General features: G+C 42.3%; 2 protein-coding genes across 3 annotated transcripts in view; both read left to right on the top strand.

Moving 5' to 3' along the window:
- Positions 1–3,135, top strand: part of LOC134177367 (protein Daple-like) — a 16,301-nt gene extending 13,166 nt beyond the window's left edge. For both annotated transcript variants that reach the window (XM_062644140.1, XM_062644141.1), the window contains 4 exons: positions 598–1,110; positions 2,031–2,114; positions 2,180–2,263; positions 2,324–3,135. In XM_062644140.1, the coding sequence (XP_062500124.1) occupies positions 598–1,110; positions 2,031–2,114; positions 2,180–2,263; positions 2,324–2,833 (1,191 nt within the window). In that variant the 3' untranslated portion in view covers positions 2,834–3,135. The remainder of the gene's footprint in view (positions 1–597; positions 1,111–2,030; positions 2,115–2,179; positions 2,264–2,323) is intronic.
- A 6,113-nt stretch (positions 3,136–9,248) lies between these two features.
- Positions 9,249–12,500, top strand: part of LOC134177745 (protein lava lamp-like) — a 13,164-nt gene continuing 9,912 nt past the window's right edge. The window contains exons 1-5 of the mRNA XM_062644521.1: positions 9,249–9,524; positions 9,591–9,770; positions 9,835–10,198; positions 10,268–10,380; positions 12,009–12,500. Coding sequence (XP_062500505.1) covers positions 9,249–9,524; positions 9,591–9,770; positions 9,835–10,198; positions 10,268–10,380; positions 12,009–12,500 — 1,425 coding nt within the window. The remainder of the gene's footprint in view (positions 9,525–9,590; positions 9,771–9,834; positions 10,199–10,267; positions 10,381–12,008) is intronic.

The raw sequence follows: 12,500 nt of genomic DNA, 5'->3' as shown, positions 1-12,500 counted from the left end.
GAGGAAGCTGTCGAGATTTTCATGCAGTACAAACGACAGTGGCATAATGTTTGACTGCAATGTTGTAGGCCAAGTCCATTAATGTGTTATAATTTGCTTAGTTATGAAGGACTGGTAGATATTTGAAAGTTTCCTGTACATACGTAGAGTTTTGATGATAATAAATGAATCTGTCTGTCTGTCTGTCTGTCTGTCTGTCTGTCTGTCTGTCCGTCTGTCTGTCTGTCTGTCTGTCTGTCTGTCTGTGTCACTGTGTGTGTGTGTGTGTGTGTGTGTGTGTGTGTGTGTGTGTGTGTGTGTGTGTGTATGTGTATGTGAGTGTGTGTGTGTGTGTGTGTGTGTGTGTGTGTGTGTGTGTGTGTGTGTGTGTCTGCCTGTGTCTGTCTGTCTGTCTGTCTGTCTGTCTGTCTGTCTGTGTCACTGTGTGTGTGTGTGTGTGTGTGTGTGTGTGTGTGTGTGTGTGTGTGTGTGTGTGTGTGTGTGTGTGTGTGTGTGTGTGTGTGTGTGTGTGTGTGTGTGTGTGTGTTGCTACCATACAAGACTGAATCATTCTCTAACTTAATTGTTCTGTCTCGTTTGTTTATGTAATGTCTGTAGAGTACATTAAAGGCTAAAGATCTTGAAGAAAAATTAGACAAGTCCGACGCGGATAGACGCCTAGGGGAGATGCAGTTGGGAGACGAGTTACGAAAGACTCGTGCGCAGTTGGACGAATTCATTCAAACGTTAGGACATCGAAGTTCCTATGCAGACAAAGCGGCTCAGTCTGTTCGATCATTAGTTGAGCTGATGGAGGATCAGAAGCATGAACTAGTGACGCAACGAGATCAGCTGGTAAACGAGTTGTCTCGGCTTCAAGCGATAATAAATAAGCAGGAACAAGATATTGACATATTGCAAGAGGAGATAAGTTGCATTAGGATGGGTGCTCGAGAAGAGGCGATGAAGGCTGTGCAGGATGATATGGAAAAGATGAATTCAAACTGCAAACGGTTAGAAGAAAATGAGAAAAGTCTTGATCGTCGTATTGGACTGTTGGAAAAGGAAAACAGAGATGAACGAGAGAAGAGGCGATTGATTGAAGAAGAAGCGGAACATGAACGACATAAGGTATGGCTTAAATTGCTCGGCAGTGGCAAAACTTAGTGTTTAGTATCCAGTGTGTGTTTATTACTTTATTTAAGCTAATGCTAATGATTTCAGAAGCTACAGAGAGATGTGGCTCGTATGCCCAGTCCTTTTTGCGCGACGGTATAGTCATGTGTTTGTGGCATTCGGGAGCTGCAGGGTTTTTGGCAGTGGAGGACCCGGATTCGGCTTTTGGTTGACTTTGAGCACGTCGAGTACGTATGTTTGTTGAGTTTGTACTAAATGAAAGGCTACAGTGCTGGCGTTACACTTTTACGAGAGAAAAAGAGTGTATATAGCTAGCAGCCGCGTATAGCCGTTAAGGAGAGCAACAGGGACGCGTACGTACCCCCAAATACGTACAGGAGCAGGAGTGTGGCATCGAAGACCGGCAGGAATGTGGCATCAGTGAGGCTGAAACACAACTAAACAAAAGAGAATATAATTTCAATTGTTGCATTAGTAGCTCTATCAACATGGAATGTTCACAGTCATTGTTTTCGTTGAATCAATGAACATCTCTGTGTCCCCTCAGTCTCAGACTCTGTGCGCGCCCCTCCCAAATAGTACGCCATTGGTCAGTGTAACGCCATTACGTGGTGGAGCACGTGAATGTACGGGCGCGGGAGAAGAGGATTGGGTACAGTACCAATCTAATAGAGACGATTTTCAAACCATTATATACCTATGCTATCCGTATTGGTAGTTAAATCTAAAAATAAACTTGCATGGTAAATTTGAAGTACCTCGCGTATTGAAAAACACTCTAGACAAACAAGTCTTGTTACTGCCAGTCGAAACGGGTTTTTGTATTAGAAGGGTATGACAGTCCGTACACATTTGTATACAGACATGCATACAAACGTGGCTTGCATGTATTGTTTTTGTGATGTGTGTGGTAGATGCAGACGTACGAGTCAGAGATACGCGACCTCCAAGCCCAAAACGAGTCATTGGAAGACAGCAAGGCACAACTAGAGTCTAAAGTATAACAACTACAATCGATGAAACTTGAGTCCATGAGGCATGTAAGGTATATATGCATTTTTAGGTGACTGTTCTTCAACAAAGAGTCGCTAGCGGTCAACAACTGGCATCAACACAACCATCTGATCCGAGCCAGTCTGTGCTACAGGTTAGAACAAGTTTACGTTGGTGTATACATTACATGAAGACGGTAGACGTTCTTGTCCAGAGTGCCCACGACGTTTCGTGGTCGGGTAGAGACCTTCATCGTCCAATCTTGCTCTCACGTTCATCCCATCTAAATCGCGAACGAACAGACGCAATGGAACAACGGGAGAGACGAGACGACAACACAGCGGTCTCTACAATGCAGACATCACTGACAGCGGACATGATGGCGTCGACACCGGTACCGCACAGTCAGTCATCTCGTCCCGGTCTTTCTGTCATGTCAATTGACAACGACTGGTCGGCCATTCGACATGGAGACGCGATGCCTTTCTTGTCGCTGCAGACGGTAGGACACCGTCATTCTAGTTACGCTGATTCGGGCTTGCCACCGTCGTTTAGAGAAGGACGGAGAGAGTTGTCACATGCGAGGGAGTTTGGTGCGAAGTCTTCACGTCATCCGGTTAGTCGAGATGTTATGAAGTGTTTGCGTTGTGGCGAAAGATTTTCGGTAAATAATCTGGAAGACTATGAAAGGCACATACAACAATGCTACGCTGACGTTAGTTAACGACACGTTTCTTTAGGCGACTAAAATTTTGCAATTGTCAAAACTGGATTTTATTGTTGCTGGCTGGCTGGCTGGCTTCTTTTAGGACTACGAAGTTAGACTTCGTGATCAGTTAGCATCATACATGCAGTTGCTTCGTGTACGACTAGACAATTTATGGCGCATAGTGCGTTGCTTGTATGCGACGGTATTTGTCAAGAGACGATTTGAGAATTTAGTTGAGACAAAAAGACTTTAATTTCGGTACGTGTACATTTGAGGTTTTCACCGTTAAATCTGATATGCAAAATAAAGTCTGGTTTAATTAATACTCGATGTACATAATTTTACTGATTCAGAAATTTGATGTCAAAAAGAGCAGTGTTACATATTGTGTAAAGAATCGAATTCATTTTGATAGTCGACGTTCGTCCACTGACGTAGGATCGGGAAGTTTAGCTTCCCCAATATTTGTATAGGCGTGTTAAGTAGAAGCACCATTTCTTCCCTGTATGTTACCAAACAGTCAGCCTAATCTTAGTGTGTATACACGTGTTTAACATGAGTGCAGATGAATTAACTTCATCGACGCTACCGTACATACACCTTTTACCGACGCCGGGGTGAAATCAATGTTGTGGCTAGGGGCGTGCCTTTCCCGTGTGATTGATCAGATTTTCTAAAATTGACTACTGGCACGCTACGTCGGTACCCTTGGTTTGTTTATGACTAACTCTTAGAATTTGGGCTATACACCTGATGTTTGAAATAGGATGTACAACAATGTTTCTGTGAAGAGAAGACTGAGAAACTATTTGCTGCAACAAATTTAGTTTTAAGAAATTAGGAAGAGCCTCTAGAAAAGAAAGACATAGAGGGTAGAACTGTTTCTTGATTTGTCATACGGAAATGCCATGCACTTGTGACCTTTTGACAGAAATCTACCTGTATTTATGCTAAGCGTGTAATATATTCCGCTTGGAAAATTATCAAATGATTGCTAAGTAGTTCTGACTTAGTTTGCGCAACACTGTTTGTAGAAATATCAGCAATTCAAATCGCAGACTTGTTATCATGCAGATGCAGAGGGGACCGTGCAATCCACCCGCTTTACTGGCTATGTTATATCCGGATTAATAACCTGTCCGGTTAATGAACTGGACGCCGGTTAATTAACTGGACGTCCAGATTTTAAACGGAATATCCCGATTCCTAACCAGTTAACCATTTGTACGGTTAAGTTACTAGTTGTTCGGTCTCTGCAATCCGGATGAAGAACCGATTACTACATGACTCTCTTAACCACTTTAGCAAATAGTATGCATCTTGACGGTAAATTAAGTCAGATATAACGACCAACAAAATGTCACCGAACAACCATGCATGCATGCATTATCAATGTCGACAACTGGCGCACAGATACATGCTTGAACACAACTTTTCTGTCTTCACGCAACGCAAGTGAAAGAGCTTTTGACACTTCAAACACGAAACAGTTGGACTTGAAAATTCCTCTGGTAGACGGCAGATGCAGTGCACAGCGATTGCAACAATGGCTGGTCTCACTCTTTTGACAGTAACTGCACCTCTTTCTCCAGGCATGAAACGAGGAGATGAAGTTATAGTTCCCTTCAAAATACATTGCATAGGTGCTGCCTCATAGTACTCTGTCGAAATCGGACATATTCGCTGAATCTATTCCAGACGTACGTCAACCGCAAATGCCAGAGCGAACAAACCACTGTCACATCCGCCGTTCTGTTTCTGAACAGTCGCTACTTTAACCTTAAGGATAGCTTTTTCCGTTCTGTAAATTTGAAGCAAGTTGAGCTTGGACATCCTGTGATATGTCGCTCAGAAACAAACTGTCATAAAGGGTTACTTCACCAGCCTCGTCACTTGCTGACGTTACCCAGTGATTTCCACGAGAGTGACGTATTTGAATAAACTTTGTGCGCGATACAGAGAACTTTAACCTATTGCTCAAGAGTGTGTTTTGAAAGCCGTTCCACAGAGGGAAACTAACGTGTATCAGCTTTGCCCAGCATTAATTATTAATTACACGCTTGATTGTACGTACCGGATATCTTTGCGCTGTTAAGAGGCTGCTAGTGTTCTTGTCTTATCGGTATTAATTTGGGGTATGGAAGCTCGAAAGCAGTTACTTTAGCTGCATGCGATGAAGCCACGCTGTTGTAGCTAAACAAGCCTACTCAGCATGATTATTAAATTAGTTACAGACCAAGAAGTCATGCAAATACAGGGAAGACAAATGCCGACATGTAAATCTATATAGCTGCTAACTAAGCAAACGTAACTGCATGCATGCATGTGCTGTGCCACCTGGGTGTGCTAGACCCTTAGACTGTACACGGGAACACTTGCAATCGAGTATACGGTAATTACTCTAAATCACGTGATCTGGGGACATTCCCTCCCAGTTCTAAAGTTTAGAATGCATATCCTTAATTAACACACCTCTCATGTGCATCCGACTCAACCACCTGCACGTGCACCTTCACCTTCATCATATATATCGTCAATTCGTAGGCATGCAGGTGCACGATGCTAACAGTTTCCAGGTGTAGTTTCCGTTTACGTAATTAATACGTCTTCCAGAATTGATATCCTAGTTGCTATAGTTAGTCAACACATCATAAAACTCAGGTGCTCTTCACAGGTTTGCATTGGTTTCATGACCTCACGCACGATCTCGCCGTACGTCGCTGACAAGATATCAAACACGAGCTACGATTCTGCGAGCTGTGAGGTCTACAACAGCAGTCTACAGTCTAGAAAGAGTTAGGACAGCTAGCATTGGAAATCGAGTCAGCAAGTGAGTTACAGTTACGTCTAGGTAGCCAGGAGAAACGCATACTTTTTGTCCGATTCTTTTACTGCTTCAGGAATGTAGCCTAGGGGTCTACAGCCGTTCGGGAGACTTTGTTGAACAACCACACCTTGGGGCGGAGCGGGGAATGTTAGTAGTAAGAGTCTAGGTTAGTTACTAGCATAGCCACCCTGCTTGGCTCAGCAGGCGAGTTCGCAAGCAGACATCAATAATTATTCCGATGACTGTACAGTCTATATAAATAGCCATTGTTATTAATACATGATTCTAATATTGACCTTGCATGGGTACGTATACATGATGTCTGTTCCAAGTAATTAGAAGTTATGGAGTGCGTCCTATAATGCTTTAATGTAACAACTGCAACAACTGCATGTTTGTTTTTTGTCATGAATCTGCTGGCAGTGACAATTAATCTTTCAGTGGCTTTTAGTCACGCGACAAGATATTGAAATCAATGATTTAGTCTCCCAGCGACAATGTAAATAAACGTTTCGTTGACGCTCTCTCGCTGCACTTTCAAATTGCTATTCTAAGAAACAAGAGTTATTTACATCGTCAAAAATACCTTGTACGTGCGTGCGTGTACAAGGTTAAGCGATACTGACCTCTGGTGAGTTAACGTTCATTGCCAGCCACGTAGTAAAATATCTATGTTTGATTTGTATTCTGGCTAAGGCAGGCAGGCGCGCGACTCAAAATACTTTTCAATAATATTAGTTACGCCTATACTTCGTACGTCTCGACTTAAATTTCTACACTCATACAGAAGTTGTTTACTCTGCTTTTATTCTAATGATCAAATCATTGATAACAGCTAATATTACTCTTGAGGTAACTAATCATAAGGGTGTGGCAGCAAAGCCTGTAGATGTAGATAGTGTGACGAAATGCCAAAGTTGGATGACGTCATCGTACCATACCGCACAAGCTTTAAAATTTTTTGAAAAGATTTACCTTGTCAGTGTGTTGTGTAGTGTGTGGTGTGATGTGTGTGCATGGGAGTCAGTGCCTGCCTGTGGTAACCCTTGGGTAACAATGACTCTGGCTAGAGCTGGCTCGAGTCTTGGAGTCATTTGATCTTGAGTACAGGGTGTTGAATGATGGCATCTGATCACTCAGTTCACGCCAAGGCTTCTTCTGCGGAGGTTTGCAACCCTCTCGGGGTGAGATGTGAAATGATGCACATAGAGCAAGTCAGACAGTGTGTGTGTGTGTGTGTGTGTGTGTGTGTGTGTGTGTGTGTGTGTGTGTGTGTGTGTGTGTGTGTGTGTGTGTGTGTTTTATGATAATATTGAATTATGATAATACAGACACTTTAGCAGACACAATTACTTATATAGCAAACATATAAATAAGACATGATCTGTGCTTTTTCCCATGACTACGCCTTTAATTAAGTCATCATCTACAATATAAAACAAGAACCAAATTTGTGTAGTCATGTGAGTCAAATGTGTGTGCTGTAGCGTTCAGTAAAGTGCTATACTTCTGGGTACAACACATTTTTAGACCTGCAGTCTATCGCAAATGTTTAGTATGACTTTCATATTTTGCAGAAATTTTGGGCAATCTAATGTTGATTGAGACAACTTGAACTTCAAGGTATGTCATGCGTAGTTCTTACAATCTTAGTGAAATTCTGTCTAGCACTAGACGTGCAAAGACTAATAATATTAATAAATAATTAGTCGCATCATTAGTCTCGTAGCACAAACGTACCATACGTGAACATTGTGCTGTACCTGCAATTTGGCATGTTTGCAAATTGAGTGTAAACGTTGCTTACTGCTTGGTACGGCAAACGCCTCTAGACGCCTATCTATTTCAAGAAAATGACATAATGCCTTGATTTAGATTCATTTTATTCCTGCCTCTTTGGACGTCTAGCTAGAGCTATGCATGAGATCTACTAAACTTTTGGAAGAGACATGCATATAGCACTAATATTAATTGCGAACGGCAAAGCTGACAGGAAATCGGTTAGTAACTTCAAAATAGGGTGCATGGCAGACGCACGTGCACATGCTGCTATCATCGGGATTTCCATTACAAGGCTATTTGGGTAATGGCAAGATTACTGATATCGTCATTATCTGCAAACTAATTGACATTTGATCAGTTAATTAATTAGTTGCGACGCAAGGGACAAACTTGTACGACCTGTGACCCCTCTGTGCAACACTCGGACGTTACTGTATGGCTTGCATCTACACTCCAGCTTCATGTCTAGCTAGTACACTTCATTGAATCATGTCTAACAAACCAGGTAGCGTTTCGTTACTGCAGTTCACTTCTGGGCGCTATGTATATTTTACTGTTCCTGCAGTTCAAGTTAGATGTTCGTAGGTTTGCAGTCTATTAATGTGTAGCTAGTATAATCTATTGCGGACACTTCTATTGCAGTGTGAAACAAAGTACGTACGTCACACTGCGTATAGGGCTTTGTAGATCTACAGTCTCTTGGTAAAAGTTTTTGTCCGACTTCTGGACGTGCAGAAGCTAACAAAAACGCCATGGCAAGCAAACTCTGTGCGTACACGTATACTCTGGCATTCTTACGTGGTACAAGCGTGCGCGTTTGTAATTCAAATCAATGTGCTTGTCGGTGAGAACTTTACTGAGTCACGCATGAGTTCGTACTACTTGTCTCGTGATATGATAAGGACCCGTGGCCCGTGCGGCGTGCCATAGCTAGGAATCGAGTGAGTTGCCGAGTTCTTTCTTGTCATCAGCTTAAATGTTGTTGACACGGTTTTTTGTCAGCATTTTCATGACAGTCTACACGCAAAATCATAACTTGTGTGGTATGAGTAACTAGAACGAGTACAAAGGTCGATCCACCCACTTGCCCTTGTTTGCTTGCACACGCATGGCTAGCACTTCGACGTCGTGGAGGACCGCTTCGTGAGCAAAGGTAACGCATGTAAGACGGCTCAACTGCTGATTAATTTTAATTTTAACAGTTAATTCATTTTGTATTGATCTGGTGTATGGCCTAGACTGCTGTCCATACAGATTTGTAGTATATAACAATTAATTCATAGTCTAGATTTAGGCACGCAAAATTGCATGTGAAACAATTCGATGTATCATCGAGTTTCTGTTGCTTTCCTTGAGTGACACTATAGTTTGGGTAGCAGTTGGAAACCCCGTTGAAGACCCCATGAGAAATTTCCCTGCAGCTGGTCACGCTGGCCTTTGTGGCTCAATTAAACTTGCAGATGTGGCAAGTTGCTAATTTGGCAGTTGTGGTATGAGAGTATTTCTATAGGTTAATTGTCACGTGACAACACCAAATAATATACTGCATTTATAATACATGGTACATTTAGATTTGAATAAATAGTATTGCATAATTAGTTTGCTTTTGCGTGTGTTCTAGCAATAACTAGCAGTATGGATGATTCTTCTTCTTCTAAGCGCAATAAATGGAAGTCATCCCATCAAAATTTAGCAACTGAGCAACAAGCTATACTATCAAACTTTAATCAGCAATCAGCCAATAAACATGACCCATCTGTTAGTATTGGAGATTTGTGGTGTAAGTTGTCTGCTCTTCTAACCCTTCAAACTTTATACGTGATGACAATTCAAGAAAATTCTCGTCTGAAAACTCGGATGGAGAAGTTAGAAAAACGATATTTTGAAGAAAGAGAGCAGTGGCGTTTAACGTCGACTGCTACTACAGTGACTGCAACTACAGTGACTGCAAATGCAAGTGCTCTAATTGAGAGCAACGGTTATAGTGGCGGCGAATCTCTTTCTTCTGCAACATTTAGAGATATGCAGATGCACATTGAAAGACTGGAAAAAATGACAAATAATGTTGAAGACAAGTCAGCAAGCACGCTTGTTCGGGTATCGTCTCTCAACTGTACAATTGTATGCACATGTGGTTCGTGCTTACAATATCTTGTATTGTAGCAAAACCATGAGCTGCGCCAAGCATACGAGCATCAACTGACGGTACTAAACGAGCTCGAGCGTAAAGTGGAGCTCTACAAACAACAAACGGAACCATCACGTGACGCAGACGCAAAATCGCCTGCTCTCGAATCGATGGTCGACAAAATAATCGAGATTGAAAGGTTGTTAACAGTCGAGGTTAGGAAATTAATAAAGTGCCAGCTGTTTAAAAATATTCATGGTCACGATTTTGTACCGTTAGCGTACGCTAGTACAAGAGCTCGGAAAACAACTACAGCAGAAAGTCCGCGAGGCAGATACTTTGCGTCAACAGCTAGACTTCGAACGCTACACGCAACAACAATCTCAAGAAACAATAAGTGAAACCCTAACCCAAGCCCTAAACGACATTATTCTTGTTGCCATTGAAATGCCTTGCGAGTCCAAAGGGACCGAGTTGGAAAAAATTTTGAAAAATTTTGAAACAAAATTTAAAGAGCTCCCCTTACCGTCTAAAGCAAGAGATTTAACGGCCGCCATTCATGTCGCAAGCGACGACTGCAGGCAAATAAATTTCTTGCGCGGTGACGCTTTGGAGGAGCTTAACTTACCTGAAAATGAGGATGGTAAAGTAGACACTGAAGTGCGCGGAGTTGTTGGGTAGTTAGTTAGTTATTCGTGTTTTGTGGTTGTAGATTTGTCTCTCGAAGAAGCGCGATCTACGGTGAGGAAGTTGCGCGAGCTGTTTAAGCGGGTCTTGCGCGAAGCGAAGCGCAACATTGTCGAGCAGATGAGGATATCGAAAGTGGTAAGAGCTACGAGATTGTGACTGGATAGTCTGTCGGGCTGTACTTTGTATTGCACTAGTTGTTCGTATTTCTATACACGATTGGTCTTTGTTTGTACGTTATGATGTTTGTTTGTCTGTTTTGCTATTTTTCCGTCTGTCTGTCTGTCTGTCTGTCTGTCTGCCTGTCTGTCTGTCTGTCTGTCCACTCTTTATATTTCATACATATGAACTATTACAAGCTATAGATACGAAAGTCTGTTATATATCAATTAGACCCACACGAGTCTCTAAAAAAATTAATAACTTAGCTTGCATGCAATTGGACACTATATATGTCACTAGTGTCATTTTCTTTGCTTTGTAAGCGGTTCATCTTCTGGATGAGAACCTTTGCGTTGCACCTTTGGAGAGCTACAGCGAATCTTCTTCTCCAGTAGCATTTGAAATCTTGGTCACTGTTACCAAGGTCGATGTTTTTACTTAGTTGAGATAATTGAGACTGGAATGATTGTGCTTGTCTCCCCCAACGACCAAAGTGTTCCATAACTAAACGCACGAAGTTGAGGCATAATCCACCCGTCTGTCTGTCTGTCTATCTGTCCGTCTGTCTGTCTGTCTGTCCGTCTGTCCGTCTGTCTGTCTGTCCGTCCGTCCGTCCGTCAGTCCGTCCGTCTGTCCGTCCGTCCGTCAGTCTGTCTATCTGTCTGTCTGTCTGTCTGTCTCTGTCTGTCTGTCTGTCTGTCTGTCTGTCTGTCTGTCTCTTTGTCAATACATATATTTCTTATACAAGACTATATTACAGTCTACGCTAAAAATCAGCAAGTTCTAAGAGAACTAGGACCCAAGAGGTCCCTAAGTACGACTAAGAGTCAAACGGTTGACAATAAGCTAACAGAGATACTAATGGCACCAACTGAGTTACTGCTATACTGGACTCTCTCTGTCTGTCTGTCGAGCTGTCTGTCTGTGAAGTCTACTTTAACAATCAGCTCTCGTAACTAAAAAGTCCAAGCTATAAGTGACCAAAATCAGCAAAACATGATTACAATGAGTATCAATCAAACAGTTAAGTTAAGGGCCCCAGTAACAAAGGACCCTAAAATTTTAAGAAATTAGTTAGAGGTGCTTTAATTGCAGCAGTACATTCGGTAATGACTTCTTCACAAGGGTCTTGCATACTGTTAAATCTCTGAAGTTGGATAGCAAATCTCTTGCTCCAATAGTCCAAGAATTCTGGGGCATTTGGTTTGCCTCTTCATTGAATGAACTGCATGATAGATGTTGCAGATATCAAAGACTTTTTACTCTCCATCTTCCAAAGTGTTCGAAGACAAGGGGTATTCTTCTCACAGAGGCGCCATGCACCTGATCTCTTCTCTGAATTGTATACACTATTTCCATATTTTTCTTCGCTCTTCAGAGCTCCATCGGTGTATGCGGAGTTGCATGGGAAAGGTTTCAGAGCACCACCCAGGGATGGGCAAGAGATATATACAACATTTGCGATGTAATCATTGGTAAACAGATATCGAGTTGGGTCCTGCATGGACAGTGACAGGAGTTTTCTCTAACACGCATGTCTCGTCACTGTTTTTGCATCATGTCGTCGACTGACTTGACTATTGTCTCATCATACGCGTTTGTAGAATTCGATGAAAGTTAAAGATCTCGACGAGCGCCTGCGCAAAGCTGAAGCGGACAAGCATCTGATTCAGGAGCAATTGACCGAAGAGAATCAAAAACAGCGAGCCGCCATTAATCAATTCGAACAATCTCTAGGCAATCGCAGCTCGTACGCCATCAAAGCGGCGCAATCTTCACGTGCGTTGGTCGAACTTTTGGAAGAACAAAAGCAAGACTTGAAGAAACAGTTAGAAACGATGAAGACACATATAGAATCTCTAGACAGCCGATTAGAAAATGAATTGGATACGAACTCGAAGTTACAGAAAGAAATCGAGCGGTTGGAGTCGAATGCCGTCAAAGAGGCAGAGTTGGCGTTTAAAGACACCGTATTGTCACTGCGGAGACAGATTACGGATCTTCAACAAGAATCTTTGGAAGAAAAAGAGAAAAGAGAAAGGGAAAGAGAGTTGCGACAAACGGCAGAAGAGGAAGTAAACAAGCTTCAAAGCCAG

Source organism: Corticium candelabrum, chromosome 3 (assembly GCF_963422355.1).
Source record: "Corticium candelabrum chromosome 3, ooCorCand1.1, whole genome shotgun sequence".
NCBI lineage: Eukaryota > Metazoa > Porifera > Homoscleromorpha > Homosclerophorida > Plakinidae > Corticium > Corticium candelabrum.
This window is presented reverse-complemented; position numbering and strand designations above follow the sequence as displayed.